The sequence below is a fragment of the Marmota flaviventris genome, chromosome 3, assembly GCF_047511675.1.
Source record: "Marmota flaviventris isolate mMarFla1 chromosome 3, mMarFla1.hap1, whole genome shotgun sequence".
NCBI classification, from domain to species: Eukaryota; Metazoa; Chordata; class Mammalia; order Rodentia; family Sciuridae; genus Marmota; species Marmota flaviventris.
In genome coordinates, this window is record NC_092500.1 from 178,708,038 (window position 1) to 178,730,153 (window position 22,116).

General features: G+C 46.5%; 1 protein-coding gene across 1 annotated transcript in view; it reads right to left on the reverse strand.

The window, feature by feature from the left end:
• The window catches only part of Dlgap2 (DLG associated protein 2), a 589,656-nt gene that overhangs the window by 510,179 nt on the left and 57,361 nt on the right, over positions 1-22,116 (reverse strand). Inside the window, exon 2 of the mRNA XM_071610646.1 lies at positions 268-366. Within this exon, the coding sequence (XP_071466747.1) occupies positions 268-282 (15 nt within the window). The 5' untranslated portion in view covers positions 283-366. The remainder of the gene's footprint in view (positions 1-267; positions 367-22,116) is intronic.

Sequence of the window (22,116 nt, forward strand, 5' to 3'; positions counted from 1 at the left end):
TTTCCAGGTTCACACGCGCCTCTATCTGACTGGAAAAGTGTCTGCCTACAGCCCTGGTTGGCCTTCAGGCATGCTTGGCCTCCTCGCATCAACGTTCAGCCCACTGAGCCCTCTCCAGCCACCCCTGGGCCCTCTGGCGGCTGAACTGTGGGCCTTGTCCCAGTACCCCCACCTGGGGCAGAGAGCCCCATCACATGAGGAAATGCTTAAGCATGAGCACCCCAAAGAACAAATACAGGGAGCAGGAGCAGCTGGATCACACAGTACCTGAGCCGTCCCCATGGTGCTGGGCTGGGTGCAGCAGAGGGAGTCACCGTTGGAATGGGATGCGCAGTGCTACGGCTGAGCCTCGGGCGGCAGGAAAGCCTATGATGAGGATGGATAGAAATGGGGAAAATGTGATAAAAAGGGTCAACAACCTCCCCCATGGAGAAAAAACATGGATTGTACAAAGAACTCATGAGACTAAGCAATAGTTAGATCACCTGAGAACAGCAATACGGCAAAAACTAGACAGGCACAGAGAGCCCCACATAACAGTGCCATCAGGTGTTCTCCAGCACAACCTCAGAATCGTGCACTGAGTGCTTATAATATGCATATTATGAAAAGCACTATCTCAGTTTTAAAGCGGGGTTGGACACAATGATAAACAGGGTTAGCAACTCCAAAATATTGAATCAGAGAGAAACAGTGAAACCACACTTTAAATCAGGAGCTATAATTCCTTACACAACCAGATGATAAGACAGTGTTTGTGTGTGTAGGCTGGCTCAGCAAAGAAACAGGCCAACTCTGAAAAAGAGGAGCCAAGGAATAATGACTGATTGTTTTCTTTCCAGGAAAAAGTTGTGGGGAATAGAGTTATAGACCTAGAGCACACTGAAGGTAGCACTGATTTCAAGAGGTGCTAATGCATATCTTTCAATAATTATCAAATTCTCTGCTTAGATTTTCATTTAAGGCTAATACATGAAATTATTATTACTCCAAAACCTGATTAGATAAAATAGGAACACTGGTTTCATGAGGAGATCAGCACGTTGACAACAGCATACTGGAGACACACTGCCCTGTTCCAAGTTCAGCTCCTATGATCACAAACACTCTCCCACACAGACTTCATGTGGCCCTGAAAAACCACTACCACCCTGTACCAATTTTTACAGAAGTTCATGAGTGCTGGGTAGTATACTGTAGCGTGTAATGTCTTATGAAAGTTGTGTTCTGTCACCAAATTCTTTGAACAAGCATCAGTTGGATGTCAGGTTGCTGAATGCTGAGGAGTTACTTTCAAATGTGCAACCACACTTGAAAGAATGCTAGCTTTTTATCTTAGCAAGCACATTTGTGAAGTAATCATCATAAAGTGATATACAAATTAAGAGTCCACCACTTGCTTCTTATAACCAGTCAGCCAGTCTGCTGTAGTCTCCCATCTAAATCACAGACTCGAATCCAATGCAGGTGCCCACAGATAAAGCCCCCTACCCTCCAGATCAGACACTCTGCCAAACCCACTTAGTTCACTTGTTACGTCCACATTTCTCCCATCAGTGTACACAGAACTACTTAAAGGCTTGTTGCCACCTCGAGGAATCACCATTGACCCTACCAGTCCTGCACTGTTGGGCCCTGGGATGTTTCCAGTTTCCCCAATTTACTTGGCACAGTGAGGACAGTTTTGCAAGCTCCTCAAGTCTGTAAAGAATATACTCCTAGAAGCAGAATTATTGAGTCAGAGAATATGCACATTATCAATCTGATCTGCTGCCCAGGTATCTGTCTCAATTTACGCTGTCACATACTACCAATCTGTGCTTTTGCCTCTGGTGGACAAAGGAAGCTCCCTATTGCTTTCACAGAGTCTGAGGATCTTTCCGTGCACTGGGCAACTGTATTTCTGAGTAAACGGTGCTTCTTAGTTTTTCTTTTAGGGGCCCATTTTTCATTACTTCCTGGGATCTCTTCACAGATGCCAGAGCTCTCACCTCCATCCGCTGCGAATGTCTCCAGTTCTCCCCTCCTCTGCCGAGTGCCTGAAGAGTCCCACAGCAATTTAGAAGGGTTTAATGTTTATGTTTAAACCTACCAATGACTTCATTAATGATTTTATAGGTTAAAAAGATCTTCCCAATTCCACAATTTAACAACAGTCACTAGTATGGCAATACGTGAAAATGTGGATGTGTAACCGATGCGACTCTGCAATCTGTACACGGGGTAAAAATGGGAGTTCATGACCCCCCTGAATCAAATGTATGAAATATGATAAGTCAAGAGCTTTGTGATGTTTTGAACAACCAATAATAAAAATAAATAAATAAATAAAATAAAAAGCACAGGAGCCTGTAGTATGTGTGAGGAAAGGCTAATGAAACACGCTGTGAAGATAAAGCTGAATGCAAAATGCAAAATGCATGGTGTTCAAAAGTATCTTGCAAGAGCTCTGAAAACGTTCATATACTTTGACTCAGTAAACCTACTTCAGAGACTCCATCCTGAGAAACTTTTAAGCTCAAAGCTATTCAGTAGTCAAATAGTATGAATAACCTAAATTGAAGATTAATGACTAAATTATGTTCCTTTAATAACTGACTATTATTTAACCATTAAAAATGTTTACCAAAAGTCTTTAATACCATTGGGAAAAGATGATGTCAACATATCTATGGAAAAAATTATTGTACAAAATTGCCCAAAGTTATCTTATAGATGCTTAAAAAATAAAGTGAATTACGTGAAAAAAGAAACTTGCACCAAAAGGTTGATAATGATTATTGAAGGTTGTGTATGAAACTGTGGATGCTCTGATTTCTTGTTTCCAATTTCCACATATTTGAAGCTTTCTACAACAAATAAACATAACTCTAATAAAGAATAAAAAAGAATATCATGCTAATTTTTTTAAACTTAATAATTTTAAAATGTTGAGTTATGAAATGGAAATTAATTTTATTTTTTTTCCAATGGGTAACCAATTATCCCAGATTTACTGGAATCCAGATTTTCCAAACTTGAAAATGCTTCCCATATAAAGCATTTGTGTACACAATGATGAACAGCCTGCAGCACTAGTGTTTCCCAGTATCCCAGCAACCTACAATTCAGAGACTCTTCAAAACTCTTCATGGGACAACAGTATGAATTTTATTCTTGCATGTTAACTTTATCACCCTTTAATCAACTCCCCTTCTTCTGCCTTTATGGTTGCTTCAAATAAGAAAGAATTTTTCTGGGAAGTATTCAGTCAACACACACACACACACATGTGAACACACATACAGAGACACACATGCACAAATACAGGCATTCATGTACAAAAACAGGCATGCACAAATACATACATGTAGACATACAGACACATGCACAAATACCTAAACACAAACACATAGATACACATGCATGAACACATGTACAGAGACACACAAAGACACAAATACATACACGCACACATATACATGTATGCACACACACACACACACACACACACATGGGCACACACATGCTCCCCTCAGTGGACTTCACATGCCTCACCAAACCAAGTGCTGTGTGCCCCTTTTCCAAGGATTCTCTCATGGCTTTGCTCCTACAAACCTTATGCATTCCAAGGTATTTTGTGGGGCTTGTCTCTGAGAATGGAACTCATTTCTACATGACTTTAGCACACAAAATACACGTAGTGATTTTGCTGATCTTGTGTTAGGAACGTTCTGGTTTATCAAGTAGATTTTGTATAGTCTCTTTCTCATCCACTGAAAATAAGTCTTTTGATTTCCAATACCCTACCTCACGTTTTCCCAAAATAATACATGACCTGGAATGATGTGGAGTGACGGTTGTTCTGGCATTTCCCAATTACTGCACGCTTGTTGCGGAGCTCCTCACTGTATGCTGGTCCATGTCAAAGGCGCTTCCCACAGAGGCTCTGTCCCCAGAATGATATCAGACGTGGCTGCTGTTCTGCTTCAAGGTCTGCAGTACCCACCGACATAACCGTGGGTGTCTGTTCCACCCTGACATGCTCCCTGCACACACTGCCGCAACAGGGACACTACTGTTGAAATGACATTGCACCAATGGAGCAAACCCACAAGCTCATATTTCGCATCTGCCTGGATTCAATTTGCTCATATTTCATATCTAAATTCTTAAAATGAGCCTTTTTCTGCTATTTTTACCAAGTCTGGGAATCAATCATTAAAAGAGAGTGATGTTCATCCATTCTGGGATGGTTTGGACTAACATAAAACTATCAGCTCCTGTCTTTGAAATATCTGGCCAGTGCCTTTTGTCAAGACAGATCTATGATAACTTTTATCCACAGTTACTGGTCCATTCAAGTTTTCCACCTTCAGTTTTAAATCAGCTTGTATTGTTTGTATTCATCAAGAAAACCCATCATTTCACCTTGATTTTCAAATATCTTGCAAAAACTCCAACAGATTATTTAAGGTTTTGATAAAATTCTTTTAATTCTTATTCCCTGGGGTTCCTGCAGTCTGAAGGCATTTGCCTGAATATTGGGCAATTGTGTACACCGAAGAACTGAGACAAGTGATTCTAGTTTCCCAGGAACCACATTAGAGGTCCTTGTTTCACAGGAGCACCTACATTTTGAGAAAAAGAGATTCCCTGATATAGGTGTAAGCACACAAACAGGCTTTTGGAAGCACTACTACCCTGCATCGACACATTCAGGATGGGAGCTGCCACAGCTGTATTAGTATGACTACTAGTGAGTGGACCTTCAATTCAGTTTTCCCTGAACTCCAAAACTGAACATCATAATTTTAATCTGATTTTTCAATGACTTTAAAAAACTTAGCTTCTTCAAACTTCTGATTGCTAATCTGTCACCCCCTCCTTATCAAAGCTCCTTAGCACACCAAGGCTAGGACCCATGGTGGATTTAATTCCCTGGTTTCTATCTGATTAGTTTCCAACATGCTACTCTATAATTATAGAGTTAATTGAAGTGTCACAGGCATCTCACTCTCAGCAACATAAATCATTCCACAAACCACCCTCTCTAATGACACAGCATCTTCTCTGCCATGAACTGTCACACCTGGTTTCTCCACACTGAGTGGGTCACTCTCCTCAGCCTCTGGCTCCCTGTGGGAAGAACCGCTGGCTGGATCGCTGACCCACCGGAGCAGCAGATGTGGAGCAGGATCCCAGAAGGCAGAGGCTTCCCGTGGACCACGGCCACCAAAGCCAGTCCTCTCCCCTCCTCCTGGGCATGTAAATGGCATATCCCGGAGGAGCACACACCTTCCGCTGGCGTGAGGCCACATGGAAGGCTGGGGTTTTCACCTACAAGTGGCTTTCAGACTCCAACATCAACTTTTCCCTGGGTCTCCTGGGGACCCACCCTGCAGATTTCAGACTTCTGGCATGTGGGATCACAGTAACCATTTCTTCATAAAAAATTTCTCAACAGAGATGCAGGAATAGATACGCATCCTGCTGGCCCCTGGTCCCCCTTCTCCAGAGAATCTTGACTGGTGCAGATTTTGGTAGACATCTGGAAGCCACCACCTTGTGACCCTCAGGAACCCCAGTGCAATTACATTATGCTAGCTGATAAGTAATGAAAAAATCAACTCTCCTGCTTAACATTAAGGCCATTTACAGGTTCACAGGACTACTAAGTCCAGAACCCCATGGTCAGTTTATTCCGTGACTCAGTGATCTGCTTGGTTTGTTTCCACCTCCCCCCCTCAGACTGAGGCTTCATCCAAATTTTTATTTCAACTCACAATGGCATAAGGTCTGGCTGGGACTCATATTCCTGAAGAGGAGACCTCTTTCCCAGAGGTACTTCCAGTTTCAAGGCATGGACTAGGTCACATGCCCCACCGCAGATCACGCAGACATCTTCCTCCACCTGCAGGGGACATGGTGGCACAGCTGTGGACCATCCATGGGAACTGAGAAGCTGCACCAAACCACGAAGCCTGGGAGGCCACCACAGGGTCTACCAGGTAGCGTCACGTCCACCTGCTCTGCAGAGCTCTTCTATTCCACAGATGTTTCAGCCGGAGACCTCACTCACGGCCGCCTCTGGATGTCAGCATTGGCAAAGGTGACCTCACCTGTTACTTCCAACACAGGGTCCTAGGGGCCCTAGGAAGCACAGCTACACCACGGATAGGGAAGCACCTAGATGGGAACTGGGCTCCACACACAACCTGGTGGGAAGAACACCACAATAACACAAAGGAATTAAGCCACAAATCACTAGGAGCTGCTGTTCTTCCTTTTTATAGTTGATGATCCTATTGAAAAATAGCAATAGAACTTGATAAAAGTTAGGAGAACTTGCACTGTGGCATAAGCAAGGATCATAAAAAAACAATTTTCAGGGCAATAAAGTTTCATTTACAGAATGTACTTCAAAAAGTGGTGATGGGCTATATGTGAAACCCAATTACCAGAGGATCAGGCATTTACAGCTTCCTATCTGCAATTGTTTCATAATCCTGGAATTGCCATTAGCACAGATGTGTAATGATGTGTACCAGATAAACTTCTCCATATTTTGCTTAATATTTTAACTAATGACTAAAAAGATAATAAATAGCATTTCCATATAAAACGTATTTGAGCAATATTAAATTGTCAAATGTTGTGAAGAATCAGTAAAACTGGAGGAATCAAAAGGCAGAGGAGGCCTGCAAAGATTGGAAACGCAGACAGTCACCGGCCTGCAAGTCCTGGGGTAAGGTGCACGTTCCCAAGAGAAGACTCCAAGGGGACCTGACACATGGAGCCCTCTTGCAGGTCACGAAAGGTCGATAAAAAGGGCCTGGAAGTAAATCAAGCTCAAGCCCCAGTTCAATGGCAGACTGACCCATGGGGAGGAAGTTTCCGCACAAATTGTCAGCAGCCGTCTCAGTCCCAGGTCCAAGGACCTCACGCAGACCTCATGAGCCACACACCTGGAAAGGCAGATGCACAAACAACCACACCCACAGAGAACGGCAGGCCCGGTGCCGCCGTTATACACAGCACTCCGGCCTCACCTGCAGAATCAGGGGAGAGTGAACAGCCAGTCCACACACTTCTCTCACTGAGGGAAAAGTTCACTCCATTGCTATTAATTCCAGCCAAGTTGACGCCTATCAACAGCTTTTCACTTATTAAAAAAAGACATTTCAGCTATAATTTTGTTTTTTCACCAATGCGACACTGTCAAGTAACTACTTGAAGCTAGGTAGCAGTGTATAAAAAGGCAAAGAGAGCACCTAAGATATCACAACTATAAGAAAGAGCATCCAAAAGCTGAGAGGGAGAGAGGGAGGGAGAGCAAGCCCTTAGTTCACGGGGAAAATGGCAAACAGCAAGTACACAGAGATGGGGACCGTGTCGGTAATCTACTGCTTGGGCCTCTAATGGGGTAGGGGTGAGGGTGGCAGAGATTTAAATGGAGACAAGAGTCTTCCTTAGCCCTGGCCAGAGAAGAGCAAAGCCCTTAGCAGAGAAGGACACTGCACAGCCCTGCTCCCCAGGAGCGCCCAGGTCACCAGAGATCCTCACCAGGGAAGAAAGCTCAAACAAGAAGCCTGTGGTGGCTCTGCCCTCTGAACAAGCTGGAAGTTCTTTGAGCCAGAACTCCTGAGTCTCCATCTACAGTAGGTGACCCGAGGTTCACAGTACACGCCCTGGGATTCGAGGCCGCCACTCCAGGGAAAAATCAGAGTTCACACATCTCAACCAATCAGCTGTGTTTCTGTCTTCTCTTCCAGTCCATTCATTCCTGTCTCTATGTCATCTTCAATGACAATAGTGTAATATTTATTCTTTATGTATTATTTTCTAACTTGTAGAACCTCTTAACTAAGAAGATTGAGCTATATTTTAAATAGTGACTGAGCAGGAAAGTCTGCTGTTTCTCTCCACATAGGTCATGGGAAATAAAGCTGTTCAATCAATCGTCCTAAAGAATCAAGCCAGGTACAATTCTATCATGGTGACTGCTACCTGGCACCTGAGAGTTCTAAGGCTCCACCATGCCCAATCATGATTTCTGTGAACTGTGTAAAAAGCAAGTGAGGGAAAGAAGGCAGAGGTCTGACTTGCAAAACATGTGCTCCAAAAATTGTAGCATGAACCTTAGTACACAACTATGCAGCTAAGGTAATATTACACAAGCCCATGCACCCCTGCCACAGAGCATGGAGGCCTCTTCCTCAGTCGCCTTTTGGGGAACTGCCTCCCTCTGCACCCTTGGGAAATGCAGAGATCCTCACTGGGCCTCAATGCAGGCTGCCCTCAGGCCCTGGAGACCAGTTCAGTGATGGGCTCACTCCTCCTCCAAGAACAGTGGTCAGCATGGCTCTTGCTAGAAGGACTAGAGTGACTGTGGGGGCAGCATGGGCGGCAGCTGCCACAGGTACCACCCTCACCCCCACCCCATTAGAAACCAAGCAGTAGATCACCAGAGAGGCAGCCTCAACATCCTGGAGCAGGAAACAAGATGGAGTCCGAGACCCCAACCACAGGACATCATTGGAGCCTCTGGCCCTGCTTCCAACTACAAGACCCTACAAGCCCCCTCTATGTTTGTAAACCACAATGAGCAGAGTGTCTGCCACCAGCAACCAAGTACGTCCTAAAGAATCAAGCCAGGTACAATTCTATCACGGTGACTGTTACCAGGCACCTGAGAGTTCTAAAAGCTCCACCATGCCCAACCTTCAGGGGGTTTCCAAATGGTCTTGGCACACAGAGGACTAGCAGGGAACACTAACCAACCAAGCTGAATTCCCTATTGGTCTCATCTTCCCTAGAAGCAAAATTGTAAGTGTTGGTTATGTTCCCAGCCTGACCCACATTCGAACAAACTTAGCCTGTGGTCCACAGAACATTAGGCCCTACAGCCATGTAGCACAGCACAGTTCTTCTATAGGCTTAGAAACCACAGGCCACTTGACGCTCAAAACAGCTAACACTAAGGACATTCCCAAACACAATCCATGGCAAGTGGGCACCACCTGTGCTAGTGTGCACTGGAGGTCCCCAGAGAGGTGAGAGTCTGGGAGACACACAGTGTAACAGCAACAGCTGTGAGCAGTTCCCGGAAGAGGCCACTTAGGAATGGCCTTCCAGGACAAAAATCTGCCCTGCCAGAAGAGAAGAAATGTAAGAGCTTGGGGAAGAGCAGGTAGGCCAGAGGAGTCGCCCTTTCTCAAATCCCCACTGCTTATGGGGATTTTTACTCTTCCTGGCATGATGAAAGGGAGAAAAGCAACTCCCCTTAGACACCAACAGCTTGCTTGGGGGAGCAAGCCAGGTACAATTCTATCATGGTGACTGTTACCAGGCACCTGAGAGTTCTAAGGCTCCACCATGCCCAACTGGGTCCATATCTGTAGCTCTTGAAAAAGGAGGATGAGCTGGTAGAACCAGGGCCCTTTTGGTGGCATAAGCAGAATTGGAATGAAAAAAAAAAGACCTAAGTAAGTTTCAAATATCTTGGGAGAAAAAGAACAATCAACTTTCTCCACATGTTCTCATGCTCCTAATGAAAACACAGGCAGTCAAGCCAGTGCTCATTTCCTCGAATGAGCACAATTTGGAAATGACAGCACGAACTGAGGTATGCTACTGTTTCTTCTGCCACCTGGCAAGACCTGGAGACAGAGCAGTGACATCGGGTCAGCTACTGCCACGAGCAGTTGGGCTTGCAAGGAGAGCCAGCTCACTGGTGACCACACTGGAGGCTGATCTCAACCCTAGTAAGATGAAGAGGCAGCACAGCCTTTAAAATCTCAGAACTGCTAAACTGAAAGAGGCTTCAGGAACTGCTCCCGACAGGCAGCCCCGGGGTATGATGATCCACGGCCAGATACATCTGGGACATCCCCTTTGGTGGCCACAGATCTGGGCAAGAACCCCTTGCACTCACAGGGGTAACACACAGGCATGTCGTCACCTAGCACACAGGACACTCAGTCTGGTCCTCTTGCTGTCATTTAAGTTGACGACACATGCCTCATCCTAACCTATAGGAACAAAGATGAAACTCACGCTGGGCTGAGGCCGAATATCCAGTCTGAAAGCCCTGAGTGCCAGCAATGCACGCCTACTGGTGTTAGTTACATGTTAATTTCTAATCAATAGTGCAGCACAAATTAAATGTGCTTATTCCTCATGCTTATAACTTCAGCATAAGTATCGTAAAATCAAGGACCATGTATTTCTCAAGCTCAGACAGAAAGCAGCCCCAGGGCCCAAGCATTTCTTCCAGGGAAGGCTGCATATTGAACAGCTCTTAACGCCAGTTGGGTCTCCTGGTTTCCGTTTTATGAAACACACAGTCCTCCAGAGCACCTTCCCCATGGAGCCCGCACCCAACTCCCCCGACCCCAGGGGCCGCTGAAATGGGGATGTCTGGGAGATCACTTCACTGTCAATTGGAAACACTGCACTGCATGAGAGACTTTTGTTAAATATGCAATTCTCAGCTGCACTTGTCACAAAAAAAGTAACCATGTGAGATGACGAATGTGTGCTTCTCTATAGTAACCATTTCCCTCTGTTCCCATAACATAATGTAAACGTCAATGTACAAAATCAAATGTGTTCAGAAAATTAAATACTGGATAAAAGACTACATATACAGCAGTTAACAGAAGTGAATCAGGGCTGGGGAGTAGTTTCATGGTAGAGCGTATACTGGGACTGAGTTCAATCTCCAGCTCCACACACACCACGAAAAATGAAATTATATTAAATTAATCAGACAAAGGATTTACATACAAGGGAAAAAACCATGAGTACAAACAGAATAAGAAAAATATAGTAATTCTAGGAAGAAAGGCAGAGGTCATATATGAGAGCTCCAGGCTGGGAGAAGAGAAATGGCAGGCTGACAAGGAAGAGGGGGCATCGAAACAGCTCTGGGATGACTACGCAGGGCACATTCCCAGTGTGAGCCCCCATCAGGAACAGCAAGTGCTGGGAAAAAGCCAGGAGGAGAAAAGAAGACCACTTTGGCTCAGGAAAACCCAGGACAGCAGACTGAGCTCAGTGCACTGGGACCCTGGAAGGCTTCTTGACACTGAGGTCAGACCAGAGCCACACAATGGAGGTCCCCTGAGGCCCTTGCACAGGACAGAACACGGTCACTGTCAGCAAGGCAGTGAATGAAAGCCTGATCCAGGTAGATCAATAAGGAAAATGGGCAGGTTTAGAAGAGAATGCACAGAGGGAGGGCTGGGCCAAGGAACCAAGCAGATCTGGGAGGTTGTGGTACATGTGACATCAGAGAGTGCAGATGCCATCACTTGCCATACTCCTTCCTGTTATCAAGATCATGATGGGGGACAAAGGCCAGGCCAAGCCCAACCCCCCCAGCCATTACAGGCAGAGCACCCGCACCCGACTTGTGCATAGTAACAGCTCAGAACACACACCTCCAACCTTGACAGGAAACAGGAGGGTGAATGCAAGCCATGCACTCATACTGTGAGCATGGAGCTAGAAACCAGAGATCCAAAGGTTAGGGGATGTCCACAGGCCACCAAAGCCATGCTTCACTCTGACTGCCCTGCCCAAAAGCCTCCTGGGAGCTCCTCTCACCTCCACATTCTCTCCAGCCTCCCCCTGCCTCCTCTCACCTTACTTGCACCCCATCAAATACTAAAAGCCCAATAATGCCCACCTTCTCTGTTATCACTCTAACTCCTCGGCCCCACACAGTTCTCTTTGTTCTGGACTACATGTGTTAAGTGACAGCACATCCAGACACAATACATCAGAAGGCTGCACACCCAGATGCAGCACACTGAGATGATGCAGCACACCTGGACAGTGCTGCCCATCTGAAAAACACAGCACACCTGGACAATGCATCACACCCAGATGCAGCACACCTGGACAACACAGCATACCAGACAATGCAACACATCTGAATAATGCAGCACACCTGGATAATGCAACACATGGGATAATGCAGCACACCCAGATGCAGCACATCCAGACAACACAGCACACCTGGGACAATTCAGCGCAGCTGGATAATGCAGCACACCCAGATGTAGCACACCTGGACAATGCAGCATACCTGGACAACACTGCACACCTGGACAATGCAGCATATCTGAACAACACTACACACCTGGACAATGCCACACATTTGGAAAACACAGAACACCTGGACAATGCCACACTTCTGGATAATGTGGCATACCTAGACAATTCATCACACTCAGGTGCAGCACACCTGGACAAGGCAACACACCCAGATGCAGCATACCCAGACAATGCGGCATACCTGGACAATGCATCACACCTGGATGATGGAGCACCCAGATGATGCTGCATAGCTGGACAACACTGCACACCTGGATAATGCATCATACCCAAATGCAGTGCATCTGGCTATAGCAACCTGGACAATGCAGCACACCTGGACAACACTACACACCTGAACAATGCAGCGCATCTAGACAATACAGCCACATCCAGATACAGTACACCCAAACAGTGCAGCACACCTGGACAACACAGCACACCCAGATACAGCACATCTGGACAACGCAGTACACCTGGAGAAACACAGTGCCTATTGCTGCCACAGCATCTCCTCTGCACTGCTGCAGGTGGCTCCCTGCTCGTGTGTCTCAGGGTGAAGGCTGGAAAGATCTTAGATGTCATGATGGTCTGTGCCCTTCCAAATGGCCAAAGACATAAAACAGACATCCTCCATCTCTGGTAGTAAAATACCATGGAAGGGACAGTGACTCTGGGAAATGTCCAAGGACTCTTGCCAGGCACATAACAGCAAGGTGGAAGGGAACCTTAGGAGCTAAGCTCTGAGAATGGCTGAGTTCCGTCCTTCCATAGTCTTCATCACAGAGTTGAACATGACATCAGTGCCAAAGAAACTGCACATGTGTCAATGCTGGCATCTGAGTCGCCACCACACAACCAAGCCGGGAAGGGGCATTAAAGAGGCCAGCTGTCTGGCTGACCTCAGTCTCCAAGGCTGCAGGGTGCAAGACACACCCAGCTGGGGGTGAAGGCCTCCATCTTCACAGGCAAGGTTGCCCCATGGCTTGGGTCTATGTCTGGGTCCCTGGACAGTGTCCACATGCCACCTGCCTGTATGATCATCTAAACACACACTATACTCACAGTCCATGCCCTAACGCCCCATGCAGGGAACACTGAATCCTCAGCTATGCAACGTACTGCCTTCTCATCGTTAAGAACACCACCATCTCTGGGTATCTTTAAAACATACTCAAGGCAGGTATATTTACTTATTTTAAAAAAATTTTTGGTACTGAGAATTGAACCAAGGGGCGCTTCACCACTGAGCTACATCCTCAGTCCTTTTTATTTTCTATTTGAGACAGGGTGTCACTAAGTTGCTGAAGGCCTTGCAAAGATGTGGCCTCAAACTTGGGATCCTCCTGCCTCAGTCTTCCAAGTCACTGGAAATACAGGTGTGCACCACCATGTCCAGCTCAATACAGGAAGTTGAAAAACTTTGCCATGAAAATGCTCATGGGTTTGGAAGCTCTGAGTTGTCTCCAACCTGAGCACACAGAACTGCATCTCCAAGACTTGGTTTGGCCATCGCGCAGATGTGACTAGAGCAGGGGACACAAGCAGCGGTTTACAGTAGTTTACTTTAGAATGTGTGCCTGTTTTAAAGGGTTAAGAATGACACCCAGAAGTGCAAGTTTTCAGTGTGCTTTGTCTGAGCCGAGTCATGGCGCATGTGAGGTGTCCCTCAACAGCTCACGTGTGAGACAATGCGAGAGGGTTCAGAGGAAAAATGACCGGGTTTTGAGGGTCTTAGCCTAATCAGTGAATTAATCTTCTGGCAGGGATTAATTGAGTGGTAGCTGAAGTGTAGGGTGCGGCTGGAGGAGGTGGGACTCAGGGCCTGGCTTTGAGGTATATATTGTATTTGGCAAGTGGAGACTCACTCTCTCTGCTTCCTGATCACCATGTAAGCCACTCTCCTCTGCCACCCTCTTCCGTTCTGTATCACTTGGAGCCCTGAAGAATGGAGCTGGCTGTCTATGGATAGAAACCTTTGAAAACTGTGAGCCTCAAATCACTCTTCCTCCTCTACAATATGCAGGTGGGGTTCTTCAGTCACAGAAGCAAGAAAGCTGAGTAGACACAGCAGCTTTAATCAAGGCGGTACACACTCACACAACTGCTCTAAGCAGCCAGTGCTCACCATACCCAGCCCCTTCCACGTGCACAGTGAGTCCCCAGTGAATGCTGACTGCTTGGTGTGCTTTACTGGCAAAGGAGAGCGCATTATTAGTTGCATGCTGCCAGTCCCCAAACAAACTGAAACAGGCTGAACTCGCCCACTCCCACTCCTTTTTTCAGCTCTTGGCTGACTCTTGTACCTGACTCTTCTTCACAGTCACCCCTAACGCCAGGATCATCTGTCCCCCTCCTCAGCCCCTGCAGGTCGAGCACACACGGTAAACACGTCAAACTTCATACACACACTCACTGGGTGGACTGACAGCAAGAACGCAAGATGCTTAGTAGGGCTGAGGCGGAGAGAGGGACAGAGGTTTCCCATACCCACACCCTTTTTTATTACTCCTTAATAAAACCCCAGAGGACTCTGGCATTCTTGGGAGGAAACCCTGTAGCTCAGAACAAGTTATGACTTAACCTTAGCACATGGGGGTGAGACACAGGGAGTGATGAGGTATAGCCTCCAGGAAGCTCTTCACCCCGGCTCACATCAATCTGCCTCCAGATACCTGAATTCCAAGGCATAACTCAAAATAACCCTCCAGGGAAACATCAATCAACGTTTGCTTTCAGGGTCCCAGGATACAGCATCTGTCACCTGTTCAGCATTCCCTGCACACTTGGTCAGTCCACTAACACAAGGGTAGTGATGGAGACCACAGAAAAGCAAGAATCAATCCTTATTTGTGAGGTCCAGGAACTAAGAACAAGAGGCCAACATATAAACAACCTTATAAAAACACAAAGTGCCCTCCAGAATGGTAAAATAGAAAAGACTGACATCCCTAAGTGTTGGTGAGCATTCAGAGCACCCGTTCTTCTCTACACCATTGGTGGGGTACAAAAGAGTACCCCCACACCATGGGGCCACTTGCCAATTTCTTAAAGAAGTGAAACTTTTTACATCCATTCCTAGGTATTTACCCAAGAGAAATAAAACACATGTCCACAGAAAGATTCACACTAGTCCTTTTCACAGTAGCCACAGAACATCCAGGAGTCCATCAAATGCAAGAGGGACAAACCATGGCACCTTCCAAATTCATTCAGTGGAACGCTAGTCACAATAAAAGTGATCACTGATACAGGCAACAATATGAATGAACTTCAAAAACATCATACTGCATGAAAGAAGCAATCAAAAACACATACTATATGAGTCCTGTGTGGTTTTTTTTTCAAGATAAATAAAACTCTTCTTGGGTGACAAAAGTCAGAAAGTCGAGGGTTCTGAGGTGTGGGTAGGGTTGCCAGAATGGTTCTGTGAAGCTCACTGGGAAGTAGGGTCTTCTTCACCTTGCTCTGGGTGCTGGTTACAAGGGCACATACTACTGTCAGAACCCACTGAGCTGACATCTAATACCTATTCATTTTAAAACTTACTCCTTAATAAAATCGGAGGAAAGGGGATGTTGGATGTTCCAGTTAGCATCTGCAGAGAGAACTGGGGTTTGGGAGTTGGGAGATTGACAGCCACAGTGATCCTCACTGGTGCCCTGAAAGACAGGCCAAGCAGGAGGTGGGTGAGGAGCAGCATGTTCACCATGAGCTCTGAGGGAGGGAGCAGCCACCCATCAAGGGCAGCGGCTGGTGCCCGGCTGCAGACCAGGCAGCGGGTCGAACCACGGAAAGCCTTCTGTGTCCAACAGGAGTCACACCGTCCTCCTGGAGGAGATGCTCAGCAGGGGAACACAGGACCAGGCTTGCAGTGCTGCAAGAGCTCTCTGGCCGACCTTCAGGGGCTCCGAGGCTGAGGAGAGGGCTCTCCTGGACTGAAGGGTCAACCTGATCGGGAGCACCCCACCCAGGTAGTGACAGGGTAGTGCCTTTAGCTCTGTTGCCCCAAATCTCAAAAATGTTTTAAAGAAAAGTACAAAAATCAAGAAAGAATCCAAGGTTCCTGGGAAGCAGAGACCAATAAGGACGCTGGAGGGCCACGACTGCCCTCTCCCAGGAAGGGCAGTGAGGAAGACGAGGTCAGCAGCAGCTGTGAACTTCCCAGAGGCTTGGGGACACAGCTTGTCCTCTACACCAGCCAGGTCCATGAACTCACTTCCTTGATAAAACTTGTCAGTAACCCAAAATCAGGGCTCATGCACAGAGCGACCATGGGTCCACTCCCACAGCTCACCTTCTCTTCTGGGACCCCGAAAGCTCCATCGCTGCAAACAGATGTCCTTTCAGCACCACTTCACATGCACCCCACACCTCCCTGGGGCTCGCTCGAGACAGCGTGCCGCTGCCCTGCCCTTCTCTCGGGTGACCTCCCCAGGCTCAACCCCAAGGTGTGCCTGGGATGCTTGGTGCCAGGCTGGATAAGCCCTGAGCAGCAGAGTGCGGAGGTGCTGCTGGCCATGGCTGATGAGCCTCCACAGGCCCTGGAGGCATCCCTGAACAAACAGAGCTACCTACTGACCACGGGCTCCCAGGCACCAGCCCTGTCCTTCTCCCAAGCACAGAGGTTCACCACCCACATAACTCCAGAATGAACCAACCGCAGTACCGCAACCTGACTGCAGTGGTGTGACCAAAACACCCGACAAGAACAATGCCGAGGGGGGAAAGTTTATTCAGGGCTCATGCTTTCAGAGGTTTGTTCAGTCCCTGGTTGGCTCACCCCATATCTCTGGGCCCAGATGAGGTAGCACATCATGGTGGAAGGGTGTGGAGCAGCAAAGCAGCTCAGGACATGACAATAGGACACAGAGAGAGAGCTCCCCTGACCCCAAAGACATGTGTCCAGGGACCCACCTCCGCCAGCCTACCTGCCTATGGTTACCGCCCAGGTGATCCATATCAGCAGATTAATCCACTGACTAGGTCACAATTCTCATGACTTAATCATTTAACCTCTGAACACTCTTGCATCGTCCCTGACATGTGGTTTTGGGGGACACCTCATATCTAAATCATAACACTCCATCACCAGATCAATAGGGCCACCCAGCAGATCCTTCAGCACCTGAGGGCACAGCACGGGGAGGGGCTCCAGTCCACAGCAGAACACAAGAGAGACACAAAAGGAACTCCAGGATAGCTGTGCCCTGCAGCCCTGGATTCACGGAGGAGCAAAGCAGAGCTGAGGGCACAGGTGGAGTCCCCCAGGGCACAGCAGCAAGCCCAGGGGAGGCCCAGCCAGGGATGCTTCCAGAACCCCACAGAGTGTGAAGCTCTGACAAGCAGAAGGGTTGAGAGACATGAAGAAGGGATCCTAGAAGTGCAGGCTCCACCCAGCAGGAGTCCAGAAGGAAAGCCAGAGAGAACAGAGGAGAGAAAAGGAAGGCAATCGAAGAAATGCTCTCAGGACCCAAGAGGCAGGGACAGGCTGAGGTTGAGGTGCCTCGGGACCCAGCAGCATGAGGAGCGCAGACAGCAGCCCACCAACCCTGGCCCAGGTGTAGCTCTGCAAAGTCAGGTCGGGCAGGGAAAGGAGGGGACAGGCACTCCCAGAGAAAGACCAAAGAAGTGGACTGGGCCCTTGGCCCGGCTGACTGCAGGTGGCCAAGGCTTCAAGGGAAATGGCCATGAATCGAGACTCGAGCACTCAGTGAAATCCGGTTTCATGTGGGAATAGCATATTTTTAGACATCCAAGGATTCTGAAAGCTTGCCCACCCACAGATGTTAACAAAAGATTCTCCAGAAGACAGACATCAGCCAAATGAAAAGCAGCGAAGAGAGTAACAAGGAAGTCACAGAAGAGCTGGTGGTGAGAATGAAAGGAAAAATAGCAACAGGGACCTCAGCCTGATCCACCCTTGGCACAGAACAAGTGAACCGGAATGACCATGGGGACCGCTCACGCTCAGCAAGGGCGGTGATGAGGCGTGCCGCACAGGAGGCAGCTCTCAAGGCCGGCAGCAGAACCAGGCTCCAGCAACAGGAAGGCCACACCTTCAGTAAGACACGGGCCAGCAGGAGCCGGCTCAGTCCACACTACAACAGGGAGCCCCCTAGGAGAGCGGCCGCTCCACTCAAAATCACAGGAGGAGGGGAGACCTGTGCAAACAGGTGCTGGACGAGCCACTGATGGATCCAACACTGTTCCTGATACTTCAAATGATTTGGAAACTAACCTGAAAGGGAAATTAATTTGAGAAAAGCATGTTCCCGTTAACACTATGGCAAACAATCAAGCTGTGATGAAATGTCAGAACGGTTTTCACGAGTCAAAGGAAAGGACACCAGGGTTAATTTTAGTACTCAACACTGTGCTGCATGTTCTAAACCAGGAAGTAAGATAAAAAATAGAACGTAAGTATTAGAAAGGAAAAATAAGATTGGCACACTGATTTAGCTACTAAGAAAATTCAAGGGTATCATTAATAGCCAAAGAGAGATCCTTCAGTAAGAAAAAATAAATATTAGCACAATAAAAATGGGAAAAGAACATTAAAAGGTGATTTATGAAATAATGCCTATTATGTACATAGCAATACCTGACAAAATCACACGGTGTGTTTGACCCCCAGAGATCCTGGAGTTGGAATCAGAACAACGGCGTGACCGTTTTCCAGCAGAATGGAAAACACACAAGGTGGGTGAATCCAAACGGGGAGGCGTGTGACCCACCGACAGCCTGCAGGCGCGCCCACCCACCAAGCCCGCCAAGCGCTGTGAAGAGGAGCTCTCCTACTCAAAGGCAAGGGTGTAAAGGGATCCGTCTCCACACCGCCTGCTTTAGGGGCACAAAGCAGAAACCAACTCAGGTCCGTCACAGGGGAATGGAGAAAAGTCCAGGCAGGGCCTCACAACAAAGTCTCACGCGAAGAGACACAGTGGCACCAGGGGCTGAGGACACAGGGAGCCAAACGCGAGGTCTGACCCCGAGCCGGCTTCCACACGAGGGAGAACATGCCCCAGACGACTCTGCTGGGCCAACTGGCTGATGGCTTCCAGGGGTGGACTGCAAGTCCCATCGACGGTGACAGTTATGAGCGTCCTGAGGCAGCGAGAGGTAAGGTCCAGTGACCACACAGCTCCCTCCCGGGGCTCAGAACAGAGGCAGTGTGTGCACAGCACCTGGGAGTCCACAGCACCGCCGGCCACGCAGCACCTGGGCTCAGGAGAGGGGAAAGGGAGTCCTGCTGCCGCTCTTCTCTTATCTCCTGCTGGAAACCGTCTTTGTTAAGTAGGTGTTTTATGTATATGTGTAACAACAAAAAGACCTGTTTGGCAGATCAAGGGCAAAAACAACTAGTTTCAGAGTACAATGCAAAGCAGGAGCTTACTGATGATCGAAATCTACATTCACTCATTTAAACACGTTCACATTTATTCAGCTACTCATACAGGTATGGGAAACACCAAAACCTTACCTACAGGTGTAGCTAAGGAGAAGAGGGATTTTGAGGTTAAAGAAATTTAGCATTTGGCTATAAATCATCTTTTTATTTTATTTAATTTTTAAATATGTCTATAAATTATCTGGAATATTTAAATATCCTTTTAAAAACATACTCCCTGTTTAATGTTTTTCCAGTTGTTCTTTCTAGATATACATGACAACTTATTTTGACATATATACATACAGAGAATAACTTATTCCAACATTGTTGTGGTTGTATATGATGTGGGTTACACTGGACATGAATTCATATATAAGGATAGAAAACTTGTGTCCAATTCATTCTACCGTCTTCCTACTTCCATCCTGCATCCCTTCCCTTCATTCCTTTGTCTAGTCCATTGAACATCTAATCTTCCCCTCCCTTGTAGTGGGTTAGCATCCACATATCAGAGAACATTCTGCCTTTGTTTTTTTGGAACTGGCTTATTTCACATAGCATGAAACATTCTCTTGCTCCATCCATTTACTAGAAAATGCCATCATTTAATTCTTCTTTATAGCTAAGTAATATTCCATTGTGTATATATACCATATTTTCTTTATCCATTTATCTGTTGTACGGCACCTAGGTTTGTTCCATAGCTTGGCTATTGTGAATTGAACTGCTATAAACATTGATGTGGCTGTGTCACTGTAGTATGCTGATCTTAAGTCTTTTGGGTATAAATGAGGAGTGAGATAACTGGGTTAAATGGTGGTTCCATTCCAAATTTTCTAAGGAATCTGCATACTGCTTTCCAGAGTGTTTGCACCAATTTGCAGGGAACCAATCCAGATCTCAGCTGATTTCTTAACCCAGATTCTTAAAGCTAGAAGCTCATGGAATACCACATACAAGCTCTGCAAGAAAATGGATGCCAACTAAGAATACTATGCTCTGCAAAATTAACCTTCAGATTTGATGATGAAATAAAAACCTTCCATGATAACAAAAGTTACAAGAATTTGAAACTAGAAAGCCTGTACTACAGAACATTCTCAGCAAATATTTCATGAAGAATAAATGAAAAATAAAAGAAAAAAAACAGCAAAGGGAGGAACTAACTAAAGGAACAGTCAAAGGAGAAACTAATTCAAATTAAAAACCAGAAACAAAACGACAGGGAATAAAAACCATTTCTCAGTAATATACTGAATGTAAATGACTGAACTCATCAATCAAAAGTCATAGATTGGCAGATTTGAATAAAAAACAAGACCCAACAATTTGCTGTCTCCAAGAGACTCACCCCATAGGCAAATACATCCACAGACCCAAAGTAAAAGGATGGGAAAAAACTAATTCTCACAGATCTCATAAACAAGCAGGGGTTTCTATCCTCATATCAGATAGACTTCAAGCCAAAATAATCAGAAGGGACAAAGAAGGACATCTCGTACTGCTGAAGAGAACTGCACATCAACAAGACAACAATCTTAAATATTTAAATTGTTTTTCAGTTGGAAACATGGGACAGTGGACAGTAACATGAAGACGAGGGCAGCTGGGCACGAGGAAAACTGTTAAGTAGTTAGTAGTCAAGCAAGTCACGGGGAGAGGAAGCAGAAGGCTATTCACTCGGGAAACAGCAACGGACCAGCAGTGGTATGTTTGTTTACCTGGTTGCACCAGGTAGAGTCCCAACTTCTTCCCTTTACCTTCCAATACTTCCAAATTGTCTACAACATGCTTAGAGTCTTTTGAAAATTGAAGAATAAGACAATTAGAAGTCCAATGTTATCAGTATCAAAAAATGGTTCAAGCTGGGTTTGGCGGCACACACCTGTAATCCCAGCGGCTCAGGAGGCTGAGGCAAGAGAATTGTGAGTTCAAAGCCCGCCTCAGCAACAGTGAGGTGCTAAACAACTCAGTGAGACCCTGTCTCTAAAGAAAATACAAAATAGGGGGCTGGGGATGTGGCTCAGTGGTTGAGTGTCCCTGAGTTCAATCCCTGGTACCAAAAAAAAAAAAAGTTCAAAATACCTGTCAAGTGAAGGTGAAAATGAGAACTAGCAGATGGAGTTTTATTTCCCCCAAAAGAGAGAGAAATCAGGAGATTTCTTCATGGAATACAAGCTCCTGTCAGTGTAGACACATACTACTTCTTTGCAATTCGAAGCCTATTCCACTTTAAACAGGGTGTCAGATAAGTCCACCACCAAAGCCAATTATTTTTACCTCTCTTCTGATTTCATGACTCATAAAGGTTTTCATGCATTTTGATCCTCATGCTTCAGCATTTGTGAAATATCTTCCATAAATTAGAAAGCATGAGAAATGTATTTCTACATACAAGGACTAGAGAAAGGAAACAATCTCAAAATACATAGACCTAACTAGTTTCTTTTCATCCTGGTTACATCATCCCAACCACTGCTGCCACCTACTCCGTCCCCACAGCCCAGGCTGACGTTCTACCCCTCCCCTACACCTGGCACTTCCAGCCCCAGTGTTCACTCCCCTCCTCCTCCTCTAAAAACCTCCTCATTCTCCAGGAAGTCCCAACTCCTCCAAGGGGTTGTCTCTCTCCATCCTGG